Source organism: Quercus robur, chromosome 11 (assembly GCF_932294415.1).
Source record: "Quercus robur chromosome 11, dhQueRobu3.1, whole genome shotgun sequence".
NCBI classification, from domain to species: Eukaryota; Viridiplantae; Streptophyta; class Magnoliopsida; order Fagales; family Fagaceae; genus Quercus; species Quercus robur.
In genome coordinates this window covers 55,676,482-55,701,024 of record NC_065544.1, presented here as the reverse complement: position 1 = coordinate 55,701,024, position 24,543 = coordinate 55,676,482, and the positions used below count along the sequence as shown (strand labels likewise).

The window sequence follows — 24,543 nt, the reverse complement described above, 5'->3', positions numbered from 1 at the left end:
ACAGAACTGGAATTCTGTTTTTCATAAAGCTCGACAGATACTTGTCTGTCAAGATGCTGTTGAGTAGCTGTCAAGCCATGGGGCTGGAACAGCTTCTTAAGCTCGATGGATAGCTAGTTGTCGAGCTAGTTGTCGAGCTTTAATAAACAACACTTCTTCAGCTTGAATCTTGGACATACTTGCATGTCTTGAACACTTGATCTTGAAACACAGTTTTTTGAAGTATTAAATACATTCTAGATCTACCCAAATATAAGTAAAATGCGTTTTGTCAAAGGATAAGCCAATTACATAAAATAATGACATATGTTCCTAACAAGTGAATCACATATGTCCTAACAGTGAATATTATGAATAATTCTTTTACTCATTTTGTAAGGGTAAAAGGTCATTTTAAGACATTAAAACACTTACAATAATATTTTATTGCTTAGGAGGAAATTACATTTTTTCCTTGAGGAGCTCTATGTGACTTGTGCACAAATCGATTCGTATAACGACCCCAATATGCCGCGGAGAACTGAACCCAGTCCAACGAACAATCAATCAGCTATCCTTGGAGGCCGAGGATCTCTCGTCATCAATGAACTTGGGTACCATCAAAAATAAAAAAAATAAAAAAATAAAAAATAAAAAATAAAAAGAAAAGGAACCCACACTAATGAAATTGCTGACATACTAACTAAAGAAGGCAGAGAAAAGAAAGGAGACTTGTGGAATATTTGATCATTGTCCTTATTTTGTTATAATGCTTATCTATTGGATTGTATGGACATTGGCACGTTAGTTTATTAGTCCATGCTTAATAATTATGTACCTAGCTATTAAATGCATTGCCTACTTTTATCAAAAAGAAAAATGTCATAATCTAAATTGAGAATGTAATTTTGTGTATGTTGCATGATGGAAACAAGACAGAATGGAAAATTATAAAATACTGTATAAGTACAATAAATGTGTGCTCATTTTTTCTCATATGAATACTAGGTCCCAACATGAATTTAGTTAGAAAGACTCATTCTTATATGAGATGAGAGAATACGTATTTATTATATTCCAGTTTTCTTACAATATGCTATAATTAGCCACGACAATATAATGTCGACATAATGTCAACAAAATGGTGACAATACAATGACAACATAATAACAATACACAAATTGGTTATATATATTGCAGTTTTCTAGGACTAGCTTACAAAGAGTGTTCTCAAAATCAATTTCTTGCAATGAAATGGTCTTCTTAGAATAGAAATCCACATCTTCTTATTGAAGGAGCATTCAAAGTTCAAGTGATTTCTAGTTTCAATTGTGCTTCTACAGAATGTGGATAACAAAACTCCTCCATACCCGCTGCTTGAAAGCCTTTTTTCTTTTTCTTTTTTTTCTTTTTTAAACCCCTCTACTTGAAAGCCTATTTGTAGAGAGCAATTAGTATTGCATTAGCACTGTGTTGGGCCAAAAGGGGATGAAAGTAATTAGCTATCGTCCCACCATGGCACATATCATTATCTCTGGTAGTAAAAAACAAGTAAAATTTACCTAGGAGCATTTCTCCTTCCTCTCACATGAGGGGTGGGTCTCATGGTGGGACCCACATGTGGAGCCCATCTCTCATATGAGAGGAGGGAGCATTACTCTGAACTATATATCTAATCATTTTCCGTAAGAACCTACTTGTTAGAATATATTGGTTGAGGTCAAGAATGTTTTTAAGAGAGTCAGTTTTTTTAATAATTCAATGGCACAATGGAGGAGATTTAAATGTTAAACGTTTTTTTTTTTTTTTTTTCTTTTTTTATATTACATTGTGGGGGATGTCATGTACACCTTATTTTAAGGTAGTATTATTATGAATCAAATAATACTAATTTAATTTCCCGTTTTAAAGAAAAAAGGAGAATGTAAACTTAATTAGAGAAAGATGTTTAAAATAAGGTCAAAGACTTAGCAATTATTTTCAAACACTCCTGGCCCTTTTAGGATTCATAGCCCCTCCAAGCTTATCAATAATCATCAAGTCATGAAAACTTATTAACCTCCTAATTGCATACATGCTTTAATTTGATTTTTTTTTTTTTTTGTTTGTGTTTCTTTCTGTGTGCATTTACAGAAAATACTTCCAACATTGATTTTATCATGTTGTTATGACTTTGTCAAAGAACGATGATATTCTATCATTTTAGCTAATTTAATCCCGGACAAATCTTGTATTATGGATTGAACAATATCTTTATGCGAAATCCAGGGTTTTTGTACAGAAAAATTCTAAAACCACATAAAATGGTACATTTTGTACCACAACTATCCATGTAACAGATTGTGAATCTATGTGAAATTGACAAACAATCAGTCACAGTTTAACACATAAGATAGTTGTGGTACAAAATTACCTGTAGCTATTCCAAGAAGCATGAAAAAATCTCTGCCACTTCTTCTTGCTTAAAAACCGACACGTTGCTGGTCTCCTTAAACTTTGTGTGCCATTTGTCAGCAAAAGAAGAACCATGAAGAAGTCAATTTGCGACTTCAACTCCATTCTTTGCCATATGTTGATCTTACTATTTGTGCCCAACAATGCCATGTACGTGTAAGATTTTCCGAAAATCTTATACGTGTGCCAGTTGGCATGAGACATGCAAGGCCTAGGAATTGCACTATATAAAGGAAAGCACTGTTGCAAGGAAGATATACAAACTGAAGACTACTGTACCTTAACTAGCGCTATAGCAAGTGATTCAATTGAAAGGTGTTGTGAAAAAATGGCATATATTCGAGGAGTTTCAGGCATGGGTTGTAATGACAAGTGTGGCTGCACTGTACCATGCCCCGGTGGTGTTTCTTGCAGGTAATCACTCAGTGTTCGATATATATGCATGTGTTGTGCAATTAGCTCCCCATGTTTTACTCATATAAACAAACATGGCCAAAATGAGTTTTTCATTGTTCATTTAATTATGTTACAAACGGGTATATGAAATGCATTAGAGTTATGATAACGATACAACAAAATGTAGAATTGAAAAGAATTATATAGGGTACTCTAAATAATTCAATGCAACCTTTTTATACTTTGAGCCAAAAGAATTATATAAACAAACATGGATTTATATATGAGTATTTTTCAATGCAACCTTTTTATACTTTTATATACTTTTATATACTTTGATCCAAAAATTACCACCAAACTTTGTGAATATGGATTTATACCTAAGTAAAAAAAAAAAAAAAAAATTGAATTTTGCAATGTGAAACAGGTGTAGTAGCAAAGATTCAACCGCGAGTGGGGGTGAACACAAGACATGCACCTGTGGCCAGCACTGTGGGTGCAACCCATGCTCATGCCCAGAGAGTGCAGCGGCTGGTGGGACTGGCAGGGGCTCATGCAAGTGTGGTGCTGGTTGCTCATGTTCAACTTGCCAAGCCTGATTTGGAGAACTAAAATTAGAAATATCAACTACTATGTGCTAGGTGTTTTGGTTTATTATGCAGCTTTAGACTATTAAAAAAGCCTCATCATCTACGTGATGAATGGTTAACTAATGTTGGTTTGTGTTTGGCCTTTCAAGAATAATTAAAAATAAGTTGCAACCTCAAGTTGTGTATTTAATTATTTCTACTATATATGCTATGGAATGTTCTTCTGCTCTACCTTCTTCTTAATGTTTTTTTTTTTTCCCTTTAATTAGTTAGGTGGGTGGTACAAGATAAAGTATCAATCCAAAATAAGAGGGAAAAATGGTGAGATTTATAATACGTGAACATTGACTCATTGAGTTATTGTGTGGAATGATTAATCCATCCAAAAGTAGAAAGATTAACTTTTTGGTATCTAATTTTTCAACTGGAAAACTAAGAATGCAGATTTTACAAAGAACAGGATTTTCATCTCATATGACAACAGAACTTTACCTTAAATTTTGCATTTTGCCTTGATCAAGTTTTAACTTTAAAGGGCTATTGCTCTCTCTCTCTCTCTCAAATTCTTCCTCCTGGCCCCCCTAAGTAGACTTTTAATTGATGAGATTATTAAAAGAAATGGCTTTTAACAAAAGGATCACTTTTAGCCCATGGTAAAAGAGGGATGATGCTGGTGGTTGGATTTATTATTATGATCGATGCTAATTTTTAGCATCTGTAATTCTATATTGCTGGCTATAGTGCTTTCTCTGTACTTTAATTAGATGTGTTTAATTAAGGTCAGCTAAATTTAAATTCTTTAAATGTATATTCAATTAATGTATTTAGGAAGCAATTTTTTTTTTAATCTATATAAAGGGGAAATATTGATTTTTTTTTTTTTTGGGTGAAAAGTGGGATTTATTTAAATATAAAAGCTAGAGAGCTGAGTACAAAAGAGAAATATTGATTAAAACAGTATTCTGTCATTACAAAACTAAGGGATAGGATAGAGGCAAGGCAGGCAACCTGTTCTTATCATCCCTCGTGCTAGACATAAAAGAAAAGTTTTATATATGTATAAGTTTGCATGAACCTCATATCCCAGACATAAACAAAATGGGTTAAAATATTTTTTAAACTTTGCATGAATATTGCTTTTCGTCCTTGTTTTTTATCCCTAAATAATTAGCAATGTTACTGTTAACAATTTTCAACTTAAAAAGTTTTTATTTTTTAATCTCTAAATTTAAAAAGTTTTTATTTTTTAATCTCTAAAGTCTAAACTATTGTTAAGTTTGTTTGTTTGTTTTATTTTATTTTATTTTTTTAATCTCTACACTAATATTAAAAAATTGTTTTTCTCCTTAAACTATTAGAAAAAATGAGACACAATTGGCTTCAAGATAGGTATGTACTTTCTTACCCACTCCCACAAATCAACCCGGGGGGGTACAGTTAATTCATTCTCCGGTTATGCTGGACTGACTTGAATCCCCAGTAATCATCACAAAAGGATGGCCCTTGAATTCTTTCAAAGAACTTTACATTAGCTTATAAAAAACTATATAATCACATCAAAGTTGTTACAGTCTCCAAATGAAAATTTTGCTATATAGGAGGAAGGCATGGAACCTTTATCATGCAGACTCAGAAATTAGACTAAATTGGTTTGTGTGTGTGTTAATTGTTGGTCTTGTTCAACTTTTGGAACCTGGGAAGTTGGTGGCTTTGTTAGTCCGCAATAAGAGAGCCATTTCATTTGTTTTTCTGCTTTAAACAACCAACAACAAATGTAACTCAACCTTTGCTAGAGCGGCTCTATGCGCTGTAATCTCTATAAGGGAGTAAACGAATGTCCCCAAAAGACTCAAATCTAAACATTTGCATAAAGTACACCAATGAAGTTGGTCTATGGGTAAGACTAGTGGAACCAAGTAACTACAGAACTCAAACTATGACAGTAAATATCGGTAAAATAGTTTAGGTTGTACTTGTTTTGAGAACTTGCGAATAAGGTAAAACAATTCCAAGCACCTTTGATACAATTTCCACTGCTTGTATTTCACATACGGATGGGTGAACACAAACAGATGCCTCAAACGCACATTGACTCGTCGCTTGCCATATTCTAGATTGCTGTTGAAGTCTAAAAAGTTATTACACCAAAGCCCAAAAGAAAAAGCACAGTGGGTAAACCTCATATAAAGGGTTGAGTTCACCACAAGAGAAAAGAATGGCCCAAGTCTATCAAAAGAAAGATTTGAAGCCCAGAACCCACGAAAGGACAGGCCTTAGGGCCCATGAAACCGAGGGAAGAAAGGAAAAATCCCAACCCGTCAAGATCAGAAAATCAAAGAAAATCCAGTAGGTAGAACTAGGCCGGGATACCCAAAAATTGCCAAGGGCTTGAGATCCTCAGAACGTACAACACAGCTAGGATGAGATTGAGACAGTTCAAAAAGAGCACCAAAAAACACAAAGAACGAAGGACAGATACGTCCTTCTCAGTCACCCAGTGATGCAGAAAGGAAGCAGAAGGTTTGGAGAATAACAATTCATGAACAAGGGGCTGGTACCTCGGGCAACCTAGAAAGAAGAACTATAAAGAGAAGTAGCCGAAAAAACCTTCAACCTAGCAGGAATGGATTCGGCTCACTTGGGAAAAATAACAAAAGAAGGACAGCCAAAAAAGCTAAGTCTGAAAAAGGTAAGGATTAGAAGCCTTGAGGGAAGAGAGATTGAAGGTCAGCTCTTTAAGGACACCCCAGAATGGAAAGTCAGCAAGAAGCATTTAGGGAAACAGCACCAAAAGAAAAAAACTATGAGAAACAAGGAAAGGACCAGTTATCAGAATGGCTAGCACAAAGTGGGCTCTGGTACCCAGGGGAGCAAAGGAGGGGAATCAGTGGTATCCCGGAACCCTAGAATGACACTATAAAAGGGAGAAGCAGCCAACATTGAAGGGGCATTCAGCAATAGTGAATCATAACAGAATCATTAAGAAAACTCTGTTAAAAACTTAAAGAAAATAGTAAAAGAAAGAGAAATATTGTCTGGTATCCCAAAACAGTCACTATAGAACATACTTGGATTCAAAGGGATTTAAACTTTGCAAGTCTTAGAGACTTAGATAGCCATCTAAATCTATAATTTTTGAACTTATTTAAACCTTGTAACGCATCTTAGTGAGCACATTATGATTTACAACTAAAGAAAGTAATGAAATATTTCATAGTGTCTTAAGGATCCTTAACAGTATATTTGTTTATCTCTTATTACATTATTTCTTTACTGTTTCTTGCTGTTCAATACATATATATATATATATTCTTGCTAGTATGTACATATTGTAGGATTTTTGCTCTGTGCACCACTTGGTTTTGCAGACAGCCTATTTAGCTGCGGTGAACCAAACCTAGTCCTTTTAAACAACAACTCGACGACCCAGGGTCCTTGCTTCAATTTGGGCCTAGACACTGTCCAAAAAAAGGACCCTCACAACTACTAAAACAACCCTTTTTTTTTTTTTTGGAGAAACCTAAAACAACCTTTGACCTTGTGTCTTTTGCCAGCATGGCAAAATAAATCAACAACTTTAGGGACACCAAAAATTTTACTATTTTATTTAGTGGAAGGATGTATAATAAAATTAGTGTCTATAATAAGGCCAATGTGAAAGTAACTTATCAAATTTCAATCCCAAGTTATCACCTTATTACGAATAAGTTTAATGATGCAAAACATTTTACAATTTTATTCACAAAGTATTGAGGTACAAATGTTGTAAAGTGGTGAAATAATATAAAACAGTAAAAGTGATGCGTTATCTCAACAAATTTTTGTATCTTTGATGTTGCTCTTTCTTCTTCTTCTTCTTCTTCTTTTTTTTTTTTTCTTTGGTAGACAAAAAGGGGCATGGGTGACCATTTTGACTCACCCTCTTGGGCGTGACCACAAGGGCACATTTTCTAGAGAATGTTAAATTAAGACATAGTTACTATGGTTGAGGGTGATCACAGACCTCACCCTAGCAAGTCCCACGAGAGCGCTAGTAAATCTGGGGTTAGTTGATGTTGCTCTTTCTTCTTCTTCTTCTTCTTTTTTTTTTTTTGGGTAGACAAAAAGGGGCAGGGGTGACCATTGTGACTCACTCCCTCGGGTGTGACCACAAGGGCACCTTTTCTAGAAAATGTTGAATTGAGACATAGTTACTATAGTTGAGGGTCACAGACCTCACCCTAGCTAATCCCACGAGAGCGCTAGTAAATTAGGGGTTAGCTGCAAGAGGCAACTCTACACATGGGACCTCAAAACAACAGTCACACACCTTGACCACTAAGCCACCCCTCTCGGTGGTATCCCTGACATTGTTCATAAACCAAAATTTCTTGATGACACATAATTTTGTAATGTGATAGAATGCCACGTGTAGATTTCTAAGATTCTGATGTCCATTTGGCAGCTAGCATTACAAGGCCTAAGAAGAAACACTACTATTATTAAAAGAAAGATATATATGGTTGTGGTCACTGGTTAGCTAAGCTAAGTCGCCTTCAGTCTGAACTTTTTTGAGGTTCAAAAATGGATACAATAGGACGAGATTCTGCTGTTTGCAACGACACCTGTGGCTGCCCTGTTCCCTGTCCCGGAAGTGTGGATTGTAGGTCAGTCAATGTTCACTTTTTACATTCTACAAACTATGCCTTTTGTTTGCTGATTTGTGGAAGAAAAAATATACTAAAACTATTACTAATTTTAGTATTAAAAAAAAAAAAGCTATATTTTGAGGTGAAAATCAATGTAATCGGTAATATTAAAATTTTAAATTATTCATACATACTAAAAAATAATTTTAAAAAAATTGCAAAATTTTTCTTTATGTTTTAAAGTTGGTACAAGTATCATTCAAGTGGAAAATGGATTTTAAGTGATGATGTTTGAAAACTGTGGTTGGACTTTTCTCATTTCTAATGAAAACATGGTATTATTGCCTCTTCTTCCAAATTGTTAGGCAGTCTATCTAAGAGACCACCAAAACTCAAAATAGTGAGAAATTTTCCAGATACTTTGCAGGATCAAGGAACCGAGTAGTAATATTATACTGAACTGTAACTGAAAAAGAAAAAAAGGATGCCTACTGTTCACATTTTTTTTCAAACCAAAGCTTTAAAACATAGAGTGGCAATAAGTGGGTAAACAACAAGAGGTTCATGAATATTTTATGTTCCCTGTTGATATGAAGTCCTGGTCATTGAGTGTTAATACTTTAACCAAGTGGTTTTATTGGCTAATGAATCACATAATTGAATTTAATTGTCCTTAATATATATATATATATATATATAACATTCCTTTTGCTAGATTGGTCAATATAATCATGTAGTTGAATTCAATTTAAGAACAACATATGAGAAATGGTACCTAAAATTCGTATTCTAAAATAATTTACACAAAGCAGTTATTACATTTGAAGCCACATTACTATTTATTACTAAACCTTACTGTGTAGTGGAAATTTTGATCCATGTGACATAGAAATGCAATAAGTTAGTAATGTGATCATGAACAGGTGCACTACCACAAGCGTGAGCTCAACCACAGCCAAAGATGATCATATGACATGCTCATGCGGCGAGCACTGCGGCTGCAATCCGTGCACATGCCCTAAGAATGAGCATACCATGGGAACTGGCAGGGCCTTTTGCAAGTGTGGTGATGGTTGTACATGTGCAACTTGCCTTGCCAAATGAGAGATTGAGATACTATGTACTGGGGTGAATTAAGGGTAAACAGCTAAAAGCCTCATCATCTCTGTGATGAGTGGCAGATAATGTAGACCAGGGCTGGGTGTATGGTTTACATTGATATATATAAGAATAAGTCTGTGGCTGTTGATGTACACAAAAACTATTGTTTCTGAATGTTCTCCTTTATTTTTCCCTTGTGTTTTTTAGCAGGCAGAAATTGATAATTCAGGTCTCAAAATTAGACAAGAATCAGGTCTCAAAATAGGAAGCGAAGCTGATAATTCAGTACAGTTCTAATGACATCATGTCAAGTTATAAAAGCTGTGTACTTGCAACCCCCCTATCAGTCAAACAGTCACTGTTTTAAAAACACATAATTAGTCAAGGAAATTGCCAAAGTTGTTAGCTTTACAGACTGAGATAACCATGAATGTGATTGGTGTCACTTCAATAACATAATAAATAAAATTTGAAATTACTTTTTGCTACGCATCAGTTTATAAATCTTATTTGTAGTAGTCATAACTGTAGCATCACTCATAAGTCACATTCACCAATTATCAACCAACCTGAAGCTCATTAGCGGGAAAGTGCAGTTTAAAGCTGAGTGATCTTGTCTTTTAAGAATGGGGAGGCAAAAATGCCCTCAATGAACCCAGCTCTATGCAATTTTACCACTCTCTTTTCGAACAAGGTTTCTTGAAAGAGCTCAATTTAAAGACACTAAACTATTGCATCGCATTAAGCACTCAAAAGAAAATCATAAATAGTACCAACCAAATCAAACATGGTGAACTAACCAATTAAGTCCAGTTTTATTGAATGATTATTCAACAAGTGTAGGAGAGCATTTGTATATGCCTCACATCGTGTAAGGTTGAGTCTCACATCGTGTAAGGTTGAGTTATATCTATTTTCCTCTTAACAACTAAAAGAAAGAACAAGGATGTCAAAACTCACAAGTTATCTTGCTTCACTCTACTCAGACAAGATTGACCATAGAGATTGTTGGGCCACCATATTCTATCAATCACTTTGTCTCTTCTATCTGGAAAGTTGCAGTCTGTTCTTTCCACAGATCATTCTCCAGATGCCTCTCATAGAAGAATACTTCCCCAGTTGCTTTAGCAAACAATGCAGAAGTGCTTCTAGTGCCATAACGTCCCTATGCAAAAGAGAAAAACGTGAGAAACTCTGTAAAAAATATTACAAATTTTACTACATAAACCTTACAAATTGATGTATCAAGAAATAATTCAAACATTCCAATTACATTCATTGTCACGTCAATTTGTAAAATTGTAGTAAATTTGTGATATAAGTTTCACATTTTCTGAATCATAATGGAACAGAAACTAGATTTACCAATGGTGTATTTGTGTCAACAAATATGGAACTTAAGTTGTACTCCCTTTCTGGAGGAAAAATGTGAGGTAGCAAGCTTTCATCGTCTTTCTCTCTGTTTTTCATTAGTTTTTCAACCATCTCTTTCACAGGTAGTTCTTCTTCACCATATGTATCCAATAGCTCTTTGAAATTATTGCCCAGTCTTTGAGCCTAAAATAGAAAAATGATTCAGACTAATTTGCTAAGAGAGTAAATGATGCAGAAACTTACCACAAATCAGGATATTAAAGCTACGTTTGGATTCGGTTGAAACTGAAACATGCGTCTGCGTTTTTCCTTTTTTCTTTTCACGCGTTTTTGAGATTGCGGCTACTGTTCATATACTGTTCAATGAATAGTAACCACAACGTTGGACTTTTCAAACTTTTTCAGCCAATCAGTGCACATTGTGTACTGTTTACGGATCCACAAATTTCACTTTTCAGCAACTTTTTCATTAAAAATGAGTCCCACGGTACTATTTACACATTTAAAAATTATTTTGCTACAGTGTTTTTCAGTTTTCAGTTTCAGTTTTCAGTTTTCAGCTGTATCCAAACGGATATAAAAAGGCTAGCTGATCTATATTAACTGTGACCCATTTGGTTGAAATTAAAATCTGTCAGCAACCTATGAGAGTTGAAGAGCCACATGCATTACCATCAAGAAGTAGCTCTCAATATCAAAAAAGATACAATTTTCCAGATGGGGATTTGGATTTGAGTTTCACCAACCGATTTGACGTATCAGATAAGCAAACAAAATCTCATACACCACTGATTTTCATCCAATTCTGGACATGTTAGTCTAAGACAAAAATTCGGCTCAGTAATGTGTCAATAAAAGTGTGATTCTGATTACCAAATCAAGACTTTAATCGAGTAAAATGTTGTGCATGTACGAAATGTAATCAATCAGTTGTTTGCTAACATGAGAATGTTATTTTCATACTGATTATAGAAACCATTAGAGAGAGTTACCAAAGTCAATAGAAACTTCTGTGTCGGGGCTAAGTGAATGAAGAACTGGCCAAAGTAGCTGCACTTTCTGGCAAAAAGTAGATTTAAAAGGCCAGAATCACGGAATATCTGAAGCTATATACTTCAATTAGAATATAGGGGTCTTTAGTATTCTATAGTTTAATTTAAATTTGAATAAGCATTATAAAGAATAGCATTTTTAACATATTCCAAAGTTGGGGACCTCAATTATTGTACCATAAATCTAGCAAAAATATCTTGCCATTTCATTCCCCAACACACAAACAAACGAACAAAATAAATAAAATACTTATGTTTTTAAGTTTGATGGGCATGGTGAACAAAAAAGATCTAGTCCCATATGCTACCATATGATATGATTCAAATTCTATGCTTTTTACAGTGACTCCTGTTGTTTAATATCACTCATGGCATGGCAAAATAATTGTGCCACAAAAGTCTGATAGAGTACGTAATTTATTTACTTCTTTTTTTTTTTTGGTAAATGTAAATTATTTAGTATTAACTTCTTCAAAGTAAAGGTATGTATTTGCTGGTACAATAAGAATAAGAGACAAAAATAAATAACCATATGCCTGATTTGTGTTTTTCAAGGAATGGACGAAGGAGCAGAGCTACAGTTGATAAATAAATTGGGTATGTCTGTAACTCAGTCCCCATCATGACCCGTCCCTTTCTTGCTTGCACGCCCTTGTAGGCCATGCCAACTATATATGGGCTTGGGCAGGAATTCTGGTAGTTAACATGATTGGATGCACATGAATATGTATATAGTTTTTGAATATAACTTCATGAAATTAGTCCCTATAATATATATACAAGCATTTCCTTGAGTTTTCATCAAAAGCATTTCCATGAGTTTTAACTTTTAAGTGCCACTGTCTACATTCAACAAAAAAAACCTATCAAAAAAATAAAAAAATACATTCGGCAAAAAAAAGTTTTAGTGTCTACACAGCTGATAAAAAGTTGACTCCATAGTAGTCAATGCTTTCCACTTCTCCAGGAGTGTCTAAATAATGAAATAACCCACAGTTGTGGTGAATTGCTGTCTCGCTACTGTTTTGATAAGCAGTGATGGAACCACATTATCAAAGTGGCCCCTCAAAGTAGCTGGGCTTATCACCCCAAATTTCAATATATATTCATTTAAGGAATATTTTACTGGAGTTAGATTCATCCATAGGTTTTAAATTACTAACCAATTGTTCTTTTGGCATTTCTTCTTTGGTTAATGATTTCAGGGAGCTTCAAAGCAATGAAATGGATGGTGAATTCACTTCATGTGCTCCGAAAGACTAATGAAACTGCTGACATGCTAGCTAAAGAGGGCAGAGAAAAGAAAGGAGACTTGTGGAATATATGTTCATTGTCCTTATTTTGTTATAATGCTTATCTATTGGATTGTATGGACATTGGCACATTAGTTTATTAGTCCATGCTTAATAATTATGTACCTAGTTTTTTAATGCATTGCCTACTTTTACCAATAGAAAAATGTCATAATCTGAATTGAGAATGTAATTCTGTGTATGTTGCATGATCGAAACAAGACGGAATGGAAAATTATAAAATACTCTATAAGAACAATAAATTCGTGCTCATTTTTTCTCATATGAATACTAGATCTCAACATGGATTTAGTTAGAAAGACTCACTCTTATGTGAGAGGAGAGAATACACATTTATCGTATTCTACTATTCTTACAATATGCTATAATTAGCCATGACAATATAATGTCGACATAATGTCAACAAAATGGAGACAAAACAATGACAACATGATAACAACACGCAAATTAGTTATATATATTGTAGTTTTCTAGGACTAGCTTACAAATAGTGTTCTCAAAATCATCAATTCCTGCAATGAAATGGTCTTCTTAGAATGAAATCCACATCTTCTTATTGAAGGAGCATTCAAAGTTCAAGTGATTTCTAGTTTCAATTGTGCTTCTGCAAAATGTGCATAACAAAACTCCTCCATACCCGCTGCTTGAAAGCCTTTTATCTTGTTCTTTTTTAAACCCCTCTACTTGAAAGCCTGTTTGTAGATATCAATTAGTATTGCTTTAGCACTGTGTTGGGCCAAAAGGGGATGAAAGTAATGAGCTATCGTCCCACCGTGGCATATATCATTATCTCTTATAGTAAAAATCAGGTATACGAGCATTGCTCATTCTCGGGGTGGGTCTCATGATGGGACCCACATGTGGAGCCCACCTCTCATGTGAGAGGAGGGAGCATTGCTCCGAACTATATATTTAATTATTTTCCGTAAGAACTCACTTGTTAGAGCACTAGCATTGGGGGGTGTAAACACCCATAATTGCTATTTTACAATTCAAGATAGCAAAAATCCACTCCATCTAGGTTTGTATACTTAAAAAATTTGCAACCTATGAATAGTAATATTGCATATAACCTTACTATTCATAGGTTGTAAAGAAAAAAAATAATATTTAATCTTGTGGTTGTGTATGAAGAGAAAAAGATAGTGGGAGGAAAGAGAGAATAATACTTTTTATGATTTTATTAGGTAGTTTATAATATTTTATTGGGTTGTATGTAAAAATAAAAATTGGGATGTAGGGTGAGTTATAAAATGGGTTGGTAAAATAGATAAAGTAATGTTTGAGGATGCAATTTTTTTTTTTAGCAACCTCGGATGCTAGTGCTCTTAGGATATATAGGCGGAGGTTAAGAATGTTTTTAAGAGAGTCAAATTTTTTTAATAATTCAATAGCACAATGAAGGAGATTTAAATCCTAAACGTTTTGTTTTTGCTTTTTCGTTGTTTTTTATTTTTTATTACATTTTGTGGGATGTCATGCGCACCTTATTTTAACGTGGTATTATTATGAATGAAATAATACTAATTTAGTTTTCCGTTTTAAAGAAAAAAGGAGAATGTGAACTTAATTAGAGAAAGATGTTTAACATACGATCTAAGGTCAAAGAGTTAGCAATTATTTTCAAATACTCCTGGCCCTTTTGGGATTCATAGCCCCTCCAAGCTTAGCTTATTGATATTCATCAAGTCATGAAAACTTATTAACCTCCAAATTGCATACATGTCATTGATGTCAAAGCTTTAATTTGATTGTTTTTGTTTGTGTTTCTGTCTGTGCGCGTTTACAGAAAATATTTCCAACATTGATTTTATCATGTTGTTATGACATTGTCAAAGAACAATGATATCCTATCATTTTAGCTAATTCCGGACAAAACTTGTATTATTGATTAGACAATATCTTTACGCGCAATCCGGGTTTTTCTACAGAAAAATTCTAAAACCACACAAAATAGCATATTTTGTGCCAAAACTGTTTACGTGACAAATTATGAATAGTAAAGAAAAAAATGACGGATTAATATGAAAGTGACAGAGAGCTAGAACTACGTGTGGCAATTACAAGAAGCATGAAAAAGTCTGCCACTTCTTCTACCTTAAAAGTTGACACGTTGCTAGCCTCTGTAAACTTTGAGTGCCATTTGTCAGCAAAAGAAGAACCATGAAGAAGTCAATTTGCCACTTCAACTTCATTCTTTGCCATATGTTAGTCTTACTATTTGTGCCCAACAATGCCATGTACGAGTAAGATTTTCCGAAAATCTTATACGTACGTGTGCCAGTTGGCATGAGACATGCAAGGCCTAGGAATTACACTATATAAAGGAAAGCACTGTTGCAAGGAAGATATACAAACTGAAGACTACTGTACCTTAACTAGCGCTATAGCAAGTAATTCAATTGAAAGGTGTTGTGAAAAAATGGCAGATATTCGAGGAGTTTCAGGCATGGATTGTAATGACAAGTGTGGCTGCACTGTACCATGCCCCGGTGGGGTTTCTTGCAGGTAATCACTCAGTGTTCGATACATATGTGTTGTGTTTGTGCAATTAGCTCCCCATGTTTTACTCATATAAACAAACATGGCCAAAGTGTGTTTTTCATTGTTCATTTAATTATGTTACAAAAGGGTATATGAAAAGCATTAGAGTTATGATAAAAATACAACAAAATGTAGAATTGAAAAGAATTAGGGTACTCTAAATTTTACTATTATTATTAGAATTGATACTAATTGACTTCAGTATTTTTCAACGCAACCTTCAATACTTTTATATACTTTGATCCAAAAATTACCACCAAATTAACTTTGTGAATTTGGATTTATACCTAATAAATTTTTTTTTGAATTTTGCAATATGAAACAGGTGCAGTAACAAGGATTCAACTGCAAGTGGGGGTGAACACAAGACATGCACCTGTGGCCAGCACTGTGGGTGCAACCCATGCTCATGCCCAGAGAGTGCAGCGGCTGGTGGGGCTGGCAGGGGCTCATGCAAGTGTGGTGCTGGTTGCTCATGTTCAACTTGCCAGGCCTGATTTGGAGAACTATATTTAGATACATTATCTACCATGTGCTAGGTGTTTTGGTTTATTATGCAGCTTTAGACTATTAAAAAAGTCTCATCATCTATGTGATGAATGGTTAACTAATGTTGGTTTGTGTATGGTTTTTCCAAGAATAATTAAGAATAAATATATTGCAACCTCTTGTTGCGTCTTTAATTATTTCTACCATATATGCTATGGAATGTTCTTCTGCTCTACCTTCTTCTTAATGTTTTTTTTTCCCCCTTTAATTAGTTATGTGGGTAGTACAAGATAAAGTATCAATCACCCAAAATAAGAAGGGAAAGGTGGAGGAATTTATGCAGATATATGAGAAAAATAACAGGATTTTGATCTCATATGACAACAAAACTTACCTTAAATTTGCATTTTGTCTAGATCAAGTTTAAAATTTAAAGGGCTGTTGCTCTCTCTCTCAAATTCTTCCTCATTGCCTCCCTAAGTAAACTTTTAATTGATGAGATTATTAAAAGAAATGGTTTTTAACAAAGGATCACTTTTAGCCCATGGTAAAAGAGGGATAATGCAGGTTGTTGGATTTTATTTATTTATTTTTATATCTGTATTAGTGGCTATAGTGCTTTCTCTGTACTCCAATTAGATGTGTTTAAAGGTCTTCTAAATTCTTTAAATATATATTCAATTAATGTATTTAAGGTAGATATTTTAATTTATATATTTTTTTAAAAAAAATAAAGGGAATATATTGATCAAAAGTTTAAAACAGTGTTCTGTTATTAAAAAACTAATAAGGATAGTGGCAAGGCAGGCAATCTGTTCTTATCATCTCTCATATTCTAGACATAAAGAAAATGTTAAAATATATATATATATATATTTATATATATTTTAAACTTTTGCATGAACCTGTTCTTATCGCCCATCATATCCTAGACATAAACAATAGGTTAAAATACTGTTTTTTCTTAAACTTTGCTTGAATATTGCTTTTCGTCCTTGTTTTTTATCCCTAAATAATTAACAATGTTACTTACCGTGAACAATTTTCAATTTAAAAAGTTTTTATTTTTTAATCTCTAAACTATTATTAAGTTTGTTTCTTCTTCTTAAACTAGAAAACGAAAAATGAACTTTTTAATTTTAAAATTTAGGAAAATAAAATAAAATTCATGAAAAATTTAAGGAAGAAAGTAATATTTTAACATAAGCAATATGGATACAAAAAGTGAGACACTAGGGGCTGTTTGGAGTTTGGTGTTTTTATCACTCATCACTTTGTTTTCATCACTCATTACTTAAAAATGATGGGACCCACACAAAGAAAGGCTATTTGGATTTGTTTTCAAGTTTTGTTTTCATCATTTAATTCTCTGATTTTTTAGTAATTAGTTAACAAAACTGAAAACAAGTTTTGGGTGTTTTTAAGTTATAGAAATTGAGTTATGATGGCATTTTTGTAAATACACACACATTGAGGGACCCATGGTCAAAGCACTTCTCATCCAACTGCAACTTTTGACTTTTCTCCTGATTTTTTTTATGTTTTGGAATGGGTCCCAGCCGCAACTTTTTAACTTTCAAGTTTTAAAAATGGGTTCCACATTTTTAAGTTTTGAAATTGAAAAACAGAACTGAGGTAGTGCCAAATCGGGTTTTGAGATATTTGGGGATTATTGAGCGATAGGAAATGAGTTATAGAGCGATGAATGATGATATTTGAGTGATAAGTGACCATTTTTTTTCACCCAAACAGCCATATAGGTTTCAAGATAGATATCCATACGAGGAAGGCATGGGGTGGCCAGTCATTAGTACTAGGAATAGGTTACGACTTTTAAGTTGTACAATACCTCAGGCAACCTTTATTATGCAGACTCCGAAATTAGACTAGATTGGTGTGTGTGTTAATTGTTGGTCTTGTTCAACTTTTGGAACCTGGGAAGTTGGTGGCTGTGTGCCACAATAATAAGAGAGCCATTTCATTTGTTTTCCTGCTTTGACCAACCAACAACTAATATAACTCAACCTTTGCTAGTGCGGCTCTATGCAGTGTAATCTCTATCTTCCTAATAATAAGGGTGCGCACAATGTCCCCAAAAGACTCAATCTAAACATTTGCATAAAGTAAACCAAAAGTAGGTGACAACAAAGTTGGTCTATGGGTAAGACTAGTGGAACAACCAAGTAACTACAGAACTCAAACTATGACAGTAAATATCGGTAAAATACTTTAGGTTGCACTTGTTGTGAGAACTTGCAAATAAGGATAAAACAATTCTATGCATCTTTGCTACAGGTTCCATTGCTTGTATTGCACATACGGATGGGTGAACACAAACAGATGCCTCAAATGCACACTGACACGTCGATTGCCATATTCTAGACTCTGCTAAAACAGCCTTCGGCCTTGTGTCTTTTGTCAGCATGGCAAAATAAATCAACAACATTTAGGAGACCAAAAATTTTAAGATTTTATTTGCAAAATTAGTGATAGGCTATAAGACCATGTGAAAGTAACGTATCAATCCCAATTTATCACCTTATTACGAAGTTGTGAAACTTTTTTGTATCTTGGTTTAACAATAAGTTTAATGATGCAAAACATTTTACAATTGGTGTTGAGGTGCAATGTTGTAAAGTGGTGAAAATTATGTAAAAGTGATGCGTTATCTCAGCAAATTTTTGTATCTCTGACGTTGCTCATAAACCAAAAGTTTCTTGATGACACGTATAATTTTGTAATGTGACTGTAGATCTCTAAGATTTGGATGTCCATTTGGCAGCATTACAAGGCCTAAGAAGAGACACTACTATTATTAAAACAAAGATACAGTGTGGTTACTTAGCTAATTCGCCTTCAGTCTGAACTTTTTTGAGGTTCAAAAATGTATACTATAGGACGAGATTCTGCTGTTTGCAACGAAACCTGTGGCTGCCCCGTTCCCTGTCCCGGAAGTGTGGATTGTAGGTCAGTCAACGTTCACTTCCACAAACTGTGCCTTTTGTTTGCTGATTTGTGGAAGAATGAAAAATATATTAAAACTATTACTAATTTTACTATAAAAAGTTGCAAAATTTTTCTTTATGTTTTAAAGTTGGTGCAAGTATCATTCTAGTGGAAAATGGATTTTAAGTGATGATGTTTGAAAACTGTGGTTGGACTTTTCTCATTTCTAATGAAAACATTGTATTATTGCCTCTTCTTCCAGATTGTTAGGCAGTCTATCTAAGACTAAGAGACCACCAAAACTCAAAAAAGTGAGAAATTTTCCAGATACTTTGCAGGATCAAGGAACTGAGTAGTAATATTATACTGAACTGTAACTGAAAAAAAAAAAAAAAAAAAACCTAGATTGTTCTCATTTTTTCAAACCAAAGCTTCAATCATAAAGAGTGGCAATAAGGGGGTAAAACAACAAATGAAGAGGTTCATGAAGTCCAGGTCATTGAGTAAACAAAAAAATTAGAGCAAGAGTTAGGTAAGTGTCATACTTTAACCAATTGATTTTATTGGCTTATGAATCACATAATTGAATTTAATTGTCCTTAAAAAAAAATGTAACATTCCTTTTGCTAGATTGGTCAATACAATCATGTAGTTGAATTCAATTGAAGAACAACATATGAGGAATGGTACCTAAAATTTGTATTCTAAAATAATTTACACAAAGCAGTTATTACATTTGAACCCACATTACTATTTATCACTAAACCTTACTGTGTCGTGGAAATTTTGATCCATGTGACATAGAAAAGAAATATGTTTGCAATGTGATCATGAACAGGTGCACTACCACAAGCGTGAGCTCAACCACAGCCAAAGATGATCATATGACATGCTCATGCGGCAAGCACTGCAGCTGCAATCCGTGCACATGCCCTAAGAATGTCCAGACCATGGGAACTGGCAGGGCCTTTTGCAAGTGTGGTGATGATTGCAAATGTGCAACTTGCCTTGCCAACTGAGAGATTGAATTACTATGTACTGGGGTTTATTAGGGGTAAACAGCTAAAAGCTTCATCATTACTGTGATGAGTGGCAAATAATGTAGATCAGGGCTGGGTGTATGGTTTACATTGATATATATATATATATATATATATATATATATATATATAAGACTAAGTCTGAGGCTGTTGATGTACACAAAAACTATTGTTTCTGAATGTTCTCCTTTTATTTTCCCTTGTGTTTTTTAGTAGGCAGCTATTCTAAATTAGACAAGAATCAGGTCTCAACATAGGAAGCAAAGCTGATAATTCAGTACAGTTCTAATGACATCATGTCAAGTAATAAAAGCTGTGTACTTGCAACCCCCTATCAGTCAGACAGTCACTTGTTTTAAAAACACATAATTAGTCAAGGAAAATGCCAAAGTTGTTAGCTTTACAAACTGAGATAAACATGAATACGATTGGTGTCACTTCAATAACATAATAAATAAAATTTGAAATTACTTTTTGCTTGCTTCATGACACATCAGTTTATAAATCTTATATGTAGTAGTCATAACTGTAGAATCACTCATAAGTCACACTCACTAATTATAAACCAACCTGAAGCTCATTAGCGGGAAAGTGCAGCTTAAAGCCGAGTGATCTTGTCTTTTAAGAATGGGGGAGGCAAAAACGCCCTCAATGAACCCAGCTCTATGCAATTTTACCATCTCTTTTCGAACAAGGTTTCTTGAAAGAGCTCAATTTAAAGACACTAAACAATTGCATCGCGTTAAGCACTCAAAAGAAAATCATAAATAGTACCAACCAAATCAAACATGGTGAACTAATCAATTAAGTCCAGTTTTATTGAATGATTATTCAACAAGTGTAGGAGAGGATTTGTATATGCCTCACATCGTGTAAGGTTGAGTTATATCTATTTTCCTCTTAACAACTAAAAGAAAGAACAAGGATGTCAAAACTCACAAGTTATCTAGCTTGACTCTACTCAGACAAGATTGACCATAGAGATTGTTGAGCCACCATATTCCATCAATCACTTTGTCTCTTCTATCTGGAAAGTTGCAGTCTGTTCTTTCCACAGATCATTCTCCAGATGCCTCTCATAAAAGAATACTTCCCCAGTTGCTTTAGCAAACAATGCAGAAGTGCTTCTAGTGCCATAACGTCCCTATGCAAAAGAGAAAAACTTGAGAAACTCAGTCAAAAATATTACAAATTTTACTACATAAACCTTACAAATTGATGTATCAAGAAGTAATTCAAACATTCCAATCACATTCATTGTCACGTCAATTTGTAAAGTTGTAAATTTGTGATATAATTTTCACATTTTCTGAATCATGATGGAACAGAAACTAGATTTACCAATGGATTATTTGTGTCAACAAATATGGAACTTAAGTTGTACTCCCTTTCTGGAGGAAAAATGTGAGGTAGCAAGCTTTCATCGTCTTTCTCTGTGTTTTTCATTAGTTTTTCAACCATCTCTTTCACAGGTAGTTCTTCTTCACCATATGTATCCAATAGCTCTTTGAAATTATTGCCCAGTCTTTGAGCCTGAAATAGAAAAATGATTCAGACTAATTTGCTGAGAGAGTAAATGATGCAGAAACTTACCACAAATCAGGATATTAAGTATAAAAAGGCTAGCTGATATGGTATAGAAGATAAACCAAATCAATTAAAGTTACATTACTCAAGATGGGATTTGTTTTGACCTATTAATTTATCTACTTTAAAGGAAATGAAGTAGCAATTAGATCATACAATATGCAGCTTTTGAGTATGCAGATTTAAAATTTCTCTTTTTGTGTTCATGAATAAGAAAATATGACTTTCTAATATGGTCAGAATTGCAATTATATAATGTAGACGAAGAAGTATAACATGCCTTCTTACCTTAGGCCATGGAGAGTCTAGGCTTGCATTTGTTAACACATGAATCCCAGTTGAAACCTCAGCGACAAACTTGTTATCTTCTTTTGCTCTATTGGTTACATATACCATGGTTTTGGAACAAAGATCAGTTAATATCAGGTTAAACCCATTATACTGATCCACCTCCTTTGCCACTTCTTCTGCAAAATCCATGGGTTTCTTCTTGCTCTACAGCCATGACAAAACAATCATTCAAGGTCTTAAAAAGAGTTACCTTTTTAAAAAAAATCAATCTCATTAAAGTTGGCTAGCTATTGAATTATGAGTTTAAAAGCTTAAAGGTAAAGCATCCAAAGTGCACAGAACTAGGATCAGTGAGTGATGCTATGGATACTCTAAATTTTACCAGATAAGTGTGAACTTTTTTACACACAACAAAACAAGTAATTTGGAACTTTATTTATTACGTTATTGAGACACCAATCAGATTCCCTGGCATGTCAGTTTGTGAACTTGGTAGTAATTTTAGAAATTTCCAAAATCATTCGGCATCTCACATCAGTCACGATCTACTTGCAAGTCTTAAACAGTAAATAAAGAGAGAATATGATAGAAGGCGTGGCCTGCTTCAGTTCTTGATACAAGATCAGCTTTCTTTCATAACAACTCATACATGGACAAAAATTAGCTACATTCTTTATGAGCTGAACAGATATTCCCAGTTAAACTGAATTATGTTGCCACATTGGCCAATTACCACATGGTCAAATTTAATCATCCATGAGAAAGATAATACATTCACACTCATTGGTCAATGCAATCACATTAAGGAACCTATGGTATAGCATCTAAGGTACCACATTTAATAAATTGTACCTAAGTATTGTCCTTTATACACTGCCCTTTTAAATCATTCAAATTAAAAGGAAAGCAAACAAAACAGAGAGAGTGAGAGATAGCAAAGAATTTTATCAAAAGCTGTTAAAGATAATGTTTATATTGGGTTTATGTGTTAACTTTGTGTAATGGCCCAAGAGGCCTAACTGTATTACTCAGCTCATGTACACCTAAACCATATTGGGGTCATTGACAATGACTCATTGTAATAGACACGGATAATAGTAACAATTTAGCTGTCAAGGGCTTTATCCCATCAAGCCGATCCATGTAATCCTAGCGTTCTCCATCTTTGTTGTTCTCTCATTACTTCCACTCTCTACATCAATCTCGACATTTTTCTCTTTAGATTTAACAAAAGCAAAATGAGTTACCTGCAAGAACCGAGATGGGAGATCCCCTCTACTCTTGGCATCAGGAAGACACTTAACTTCCCTAACATTTGTGAGAAAAGCAACCCTTCCATCCCTGCTACAAGCCAACCATGTCCCACCTGCAAGCTCATCTCTCCCTCCCAATATTTCACCACCATCCCACCATTCCAATTGCCTTGTAGGCCTTCAAAACCAAAACCAAACAAACCCAACAAAAAATAATACCTTGTCAACCTCAGAAACCATATCAGACAGCAAAAACTAATCCCAAAAAAAAAAAAAAACGAAGACCCAGATAGAGATTTGGGCTCACCTGCTGTGATATTCATCCCTGTTAAGCAAAAGAATGAGTGGGTATAGAGGGTGAGCTCGCCATAGAAACACTGCAATACACATGTTCAATTTCTTTGTAGGCATAAAACAATCATGTCTGATTCTTCGGTTTTTAGTACTTTACAAACTACTTGATCGTCCTCCTCTTTGTTCTGTCTCGCTGCTCAGCAGAGGTTGATTCCTTTACGGCACTGTCTTTTCTGTGCTCCAACCAGCTCTTGCCACGTGGCTTCTTGGGCCCCACTAAAAATATTGGTTAATGACATGACACACAATGGATCAATGGTGGCCGAACTTTTTCTCTTTTTTTCGCTTTTAATAGATATTTTCCTTTGACATTGGATTGGAACTTTTTCTCTTTGTTTCGTGTTTCGTTAAAAATAGTAATTTTTATCATGAATTTAACTCAACCCATTTCGAATGGTTAAAAGACATTGTGATTTACCTCTAAAAAAAAAAAAAAAAAAAAAAAAAGACATTGTGATTTGGTTGGTGAGAAGTGAAATATGTGTCTTCATGATAACCAAAAAATAATAAATAAATAAATAAATATGCGTCTTCCTATCCTAAAAGGGACTTTTACTTTGCTTCCCATATCCTAATGTTTCTATAGTATTAATGTTTTGTCTTGATGTTGCAACTTCCTTTTTTTTCAATTTTTTTACTTTTTTAAAAATAAATAAATATAATAAAAACTTAAGTGAAAGTGTGAAACTACATTAAGATCTCTATGAATAGTTTAAAAACTTTTCACATAAATGTGAAGTAATATTCTAGTTAGAAAAACACATGAGATACCCATATCCTAATGTTTCTATAGTGTTAATGTTTTGTCTTGATGTTGCAACTTCCTTTTTTTTTCAAATTTTTTACTTTAAAAAAAAATAAATATAATAAGAACTTAGTGAAAGTGTGAAACTACATTAAGATCTCTATGAATAGTTTAAAAACTTTTCACATTAATGTGAAGTAATATTCTAGTTAGAATAACACATGAGATAAATAACACCTTTACTAAACAATGTTAATTTTCTATGATTTTTCTGTTTGAATAAGTTTTTTTTATTTTTTATTATTCAGCAAAAAAAAAAAAAAAAAAAAATTTTGCCAGCCTCTAAAGCAAATAATATTTCTTGTTATGTCAAGTGTAGACTAACTAGAAAGAAGAGATTATTTGTC

The 24,543-nt window shown here is 33.9% G+C and overlaps 2 protein-coding genes and 1 long non-coding RNA gene across 7 annotated transcripts in view; 2 read left to right on the top strand and 1 right to left on the bottom strand.

The window, feature by feature from the left end:
• The window catches only part of LOC126706099 (uncharacterized), a 33,835-nt gene extending 10,229 nt beyond the window's left edge, over positions 1–23,606 (bottom strand). Inside the window, exons 1-5 of one of the 5 annotated variants that reach the window (XR_007648513.1) lie at positions 23,345–23,550; positions 23,032–23,215; positions 21,782–21,988; positions 21,248–21,439; positions 20,721–21,050 (exon numbers count right to left, since the gene is read on the bottom strand). Coding sequence is in view for 4 of the 5 variants with exons in the window: in XM_050405371.1 (XP_050261328.1) it covers positions 10,179–10,313; positions 10,514–10,705; positions 21,782–21,988; positions 23,032–23,215; positions 23,345–23,448 (822 nt within the window). In the remaining variant the exon portion in view is untranslated. Of the gene's footprint in view, positions 1–10,069; positions 10,314–10,513; positions 10,706–20,698; positions 21,051–21,247; positions 21,440–21,781; positions 21,989–23,031; positions 23,216–23,344 lie in introns of those variants that run through there. The other 4 variants (XM_050405371.1, XM_050405369.1, XM_050405370.1 and 1 more) reach the window with 4 other exon arrangements.
• LOC126706102 (uncharacterized) lies at positions 2,542–3,333 on the top strand. The gene is made up of 2 exons (XR_007648514.1): positions 2,542–2,847; positions 3,257–3,333. It is a non-coding gene; the product is annotated as an uncharacterized LOC126706102 (long non-coding RNA).
• On the top strand, positions 7,983–9,254 carry LOC126706101 (metallothionein-like protein 4B). Its single transcript, XM_050405372.1, has 2 exons — positions 7,983–8,065; positions 8,971–9,254. Exons 1-2 carry the CDS (start codon positions 7,983–7,985, stop codon positions 9,149–9,151), a joined length of 264 nt encoding a protein of 87 aa, XP_050261329.1. The 3' UTR covers positions 9,152–9,254.
• Positions 23,607–24,543: the final 937 nt, after the last annotated feature.

What these genes read in the sequence shown, in the direction of transcription:
- LOC126706101 (XM_050405372.1), top strand. Translation starts at nt 7,983, where the DNA reads ATGGATACAATAGGACGAGATTCTGCTGTTTGCAACGACACCTGTGGC. An exon ending in CCCGGAAGTGTGGATTGTAG is followed by an intron (nt 8,066 to 8,970) that starts GTCAGTCAATGT and finishes GATCATGAACAG; the next exon opens with GTGCACTACCACAAGCGTGA.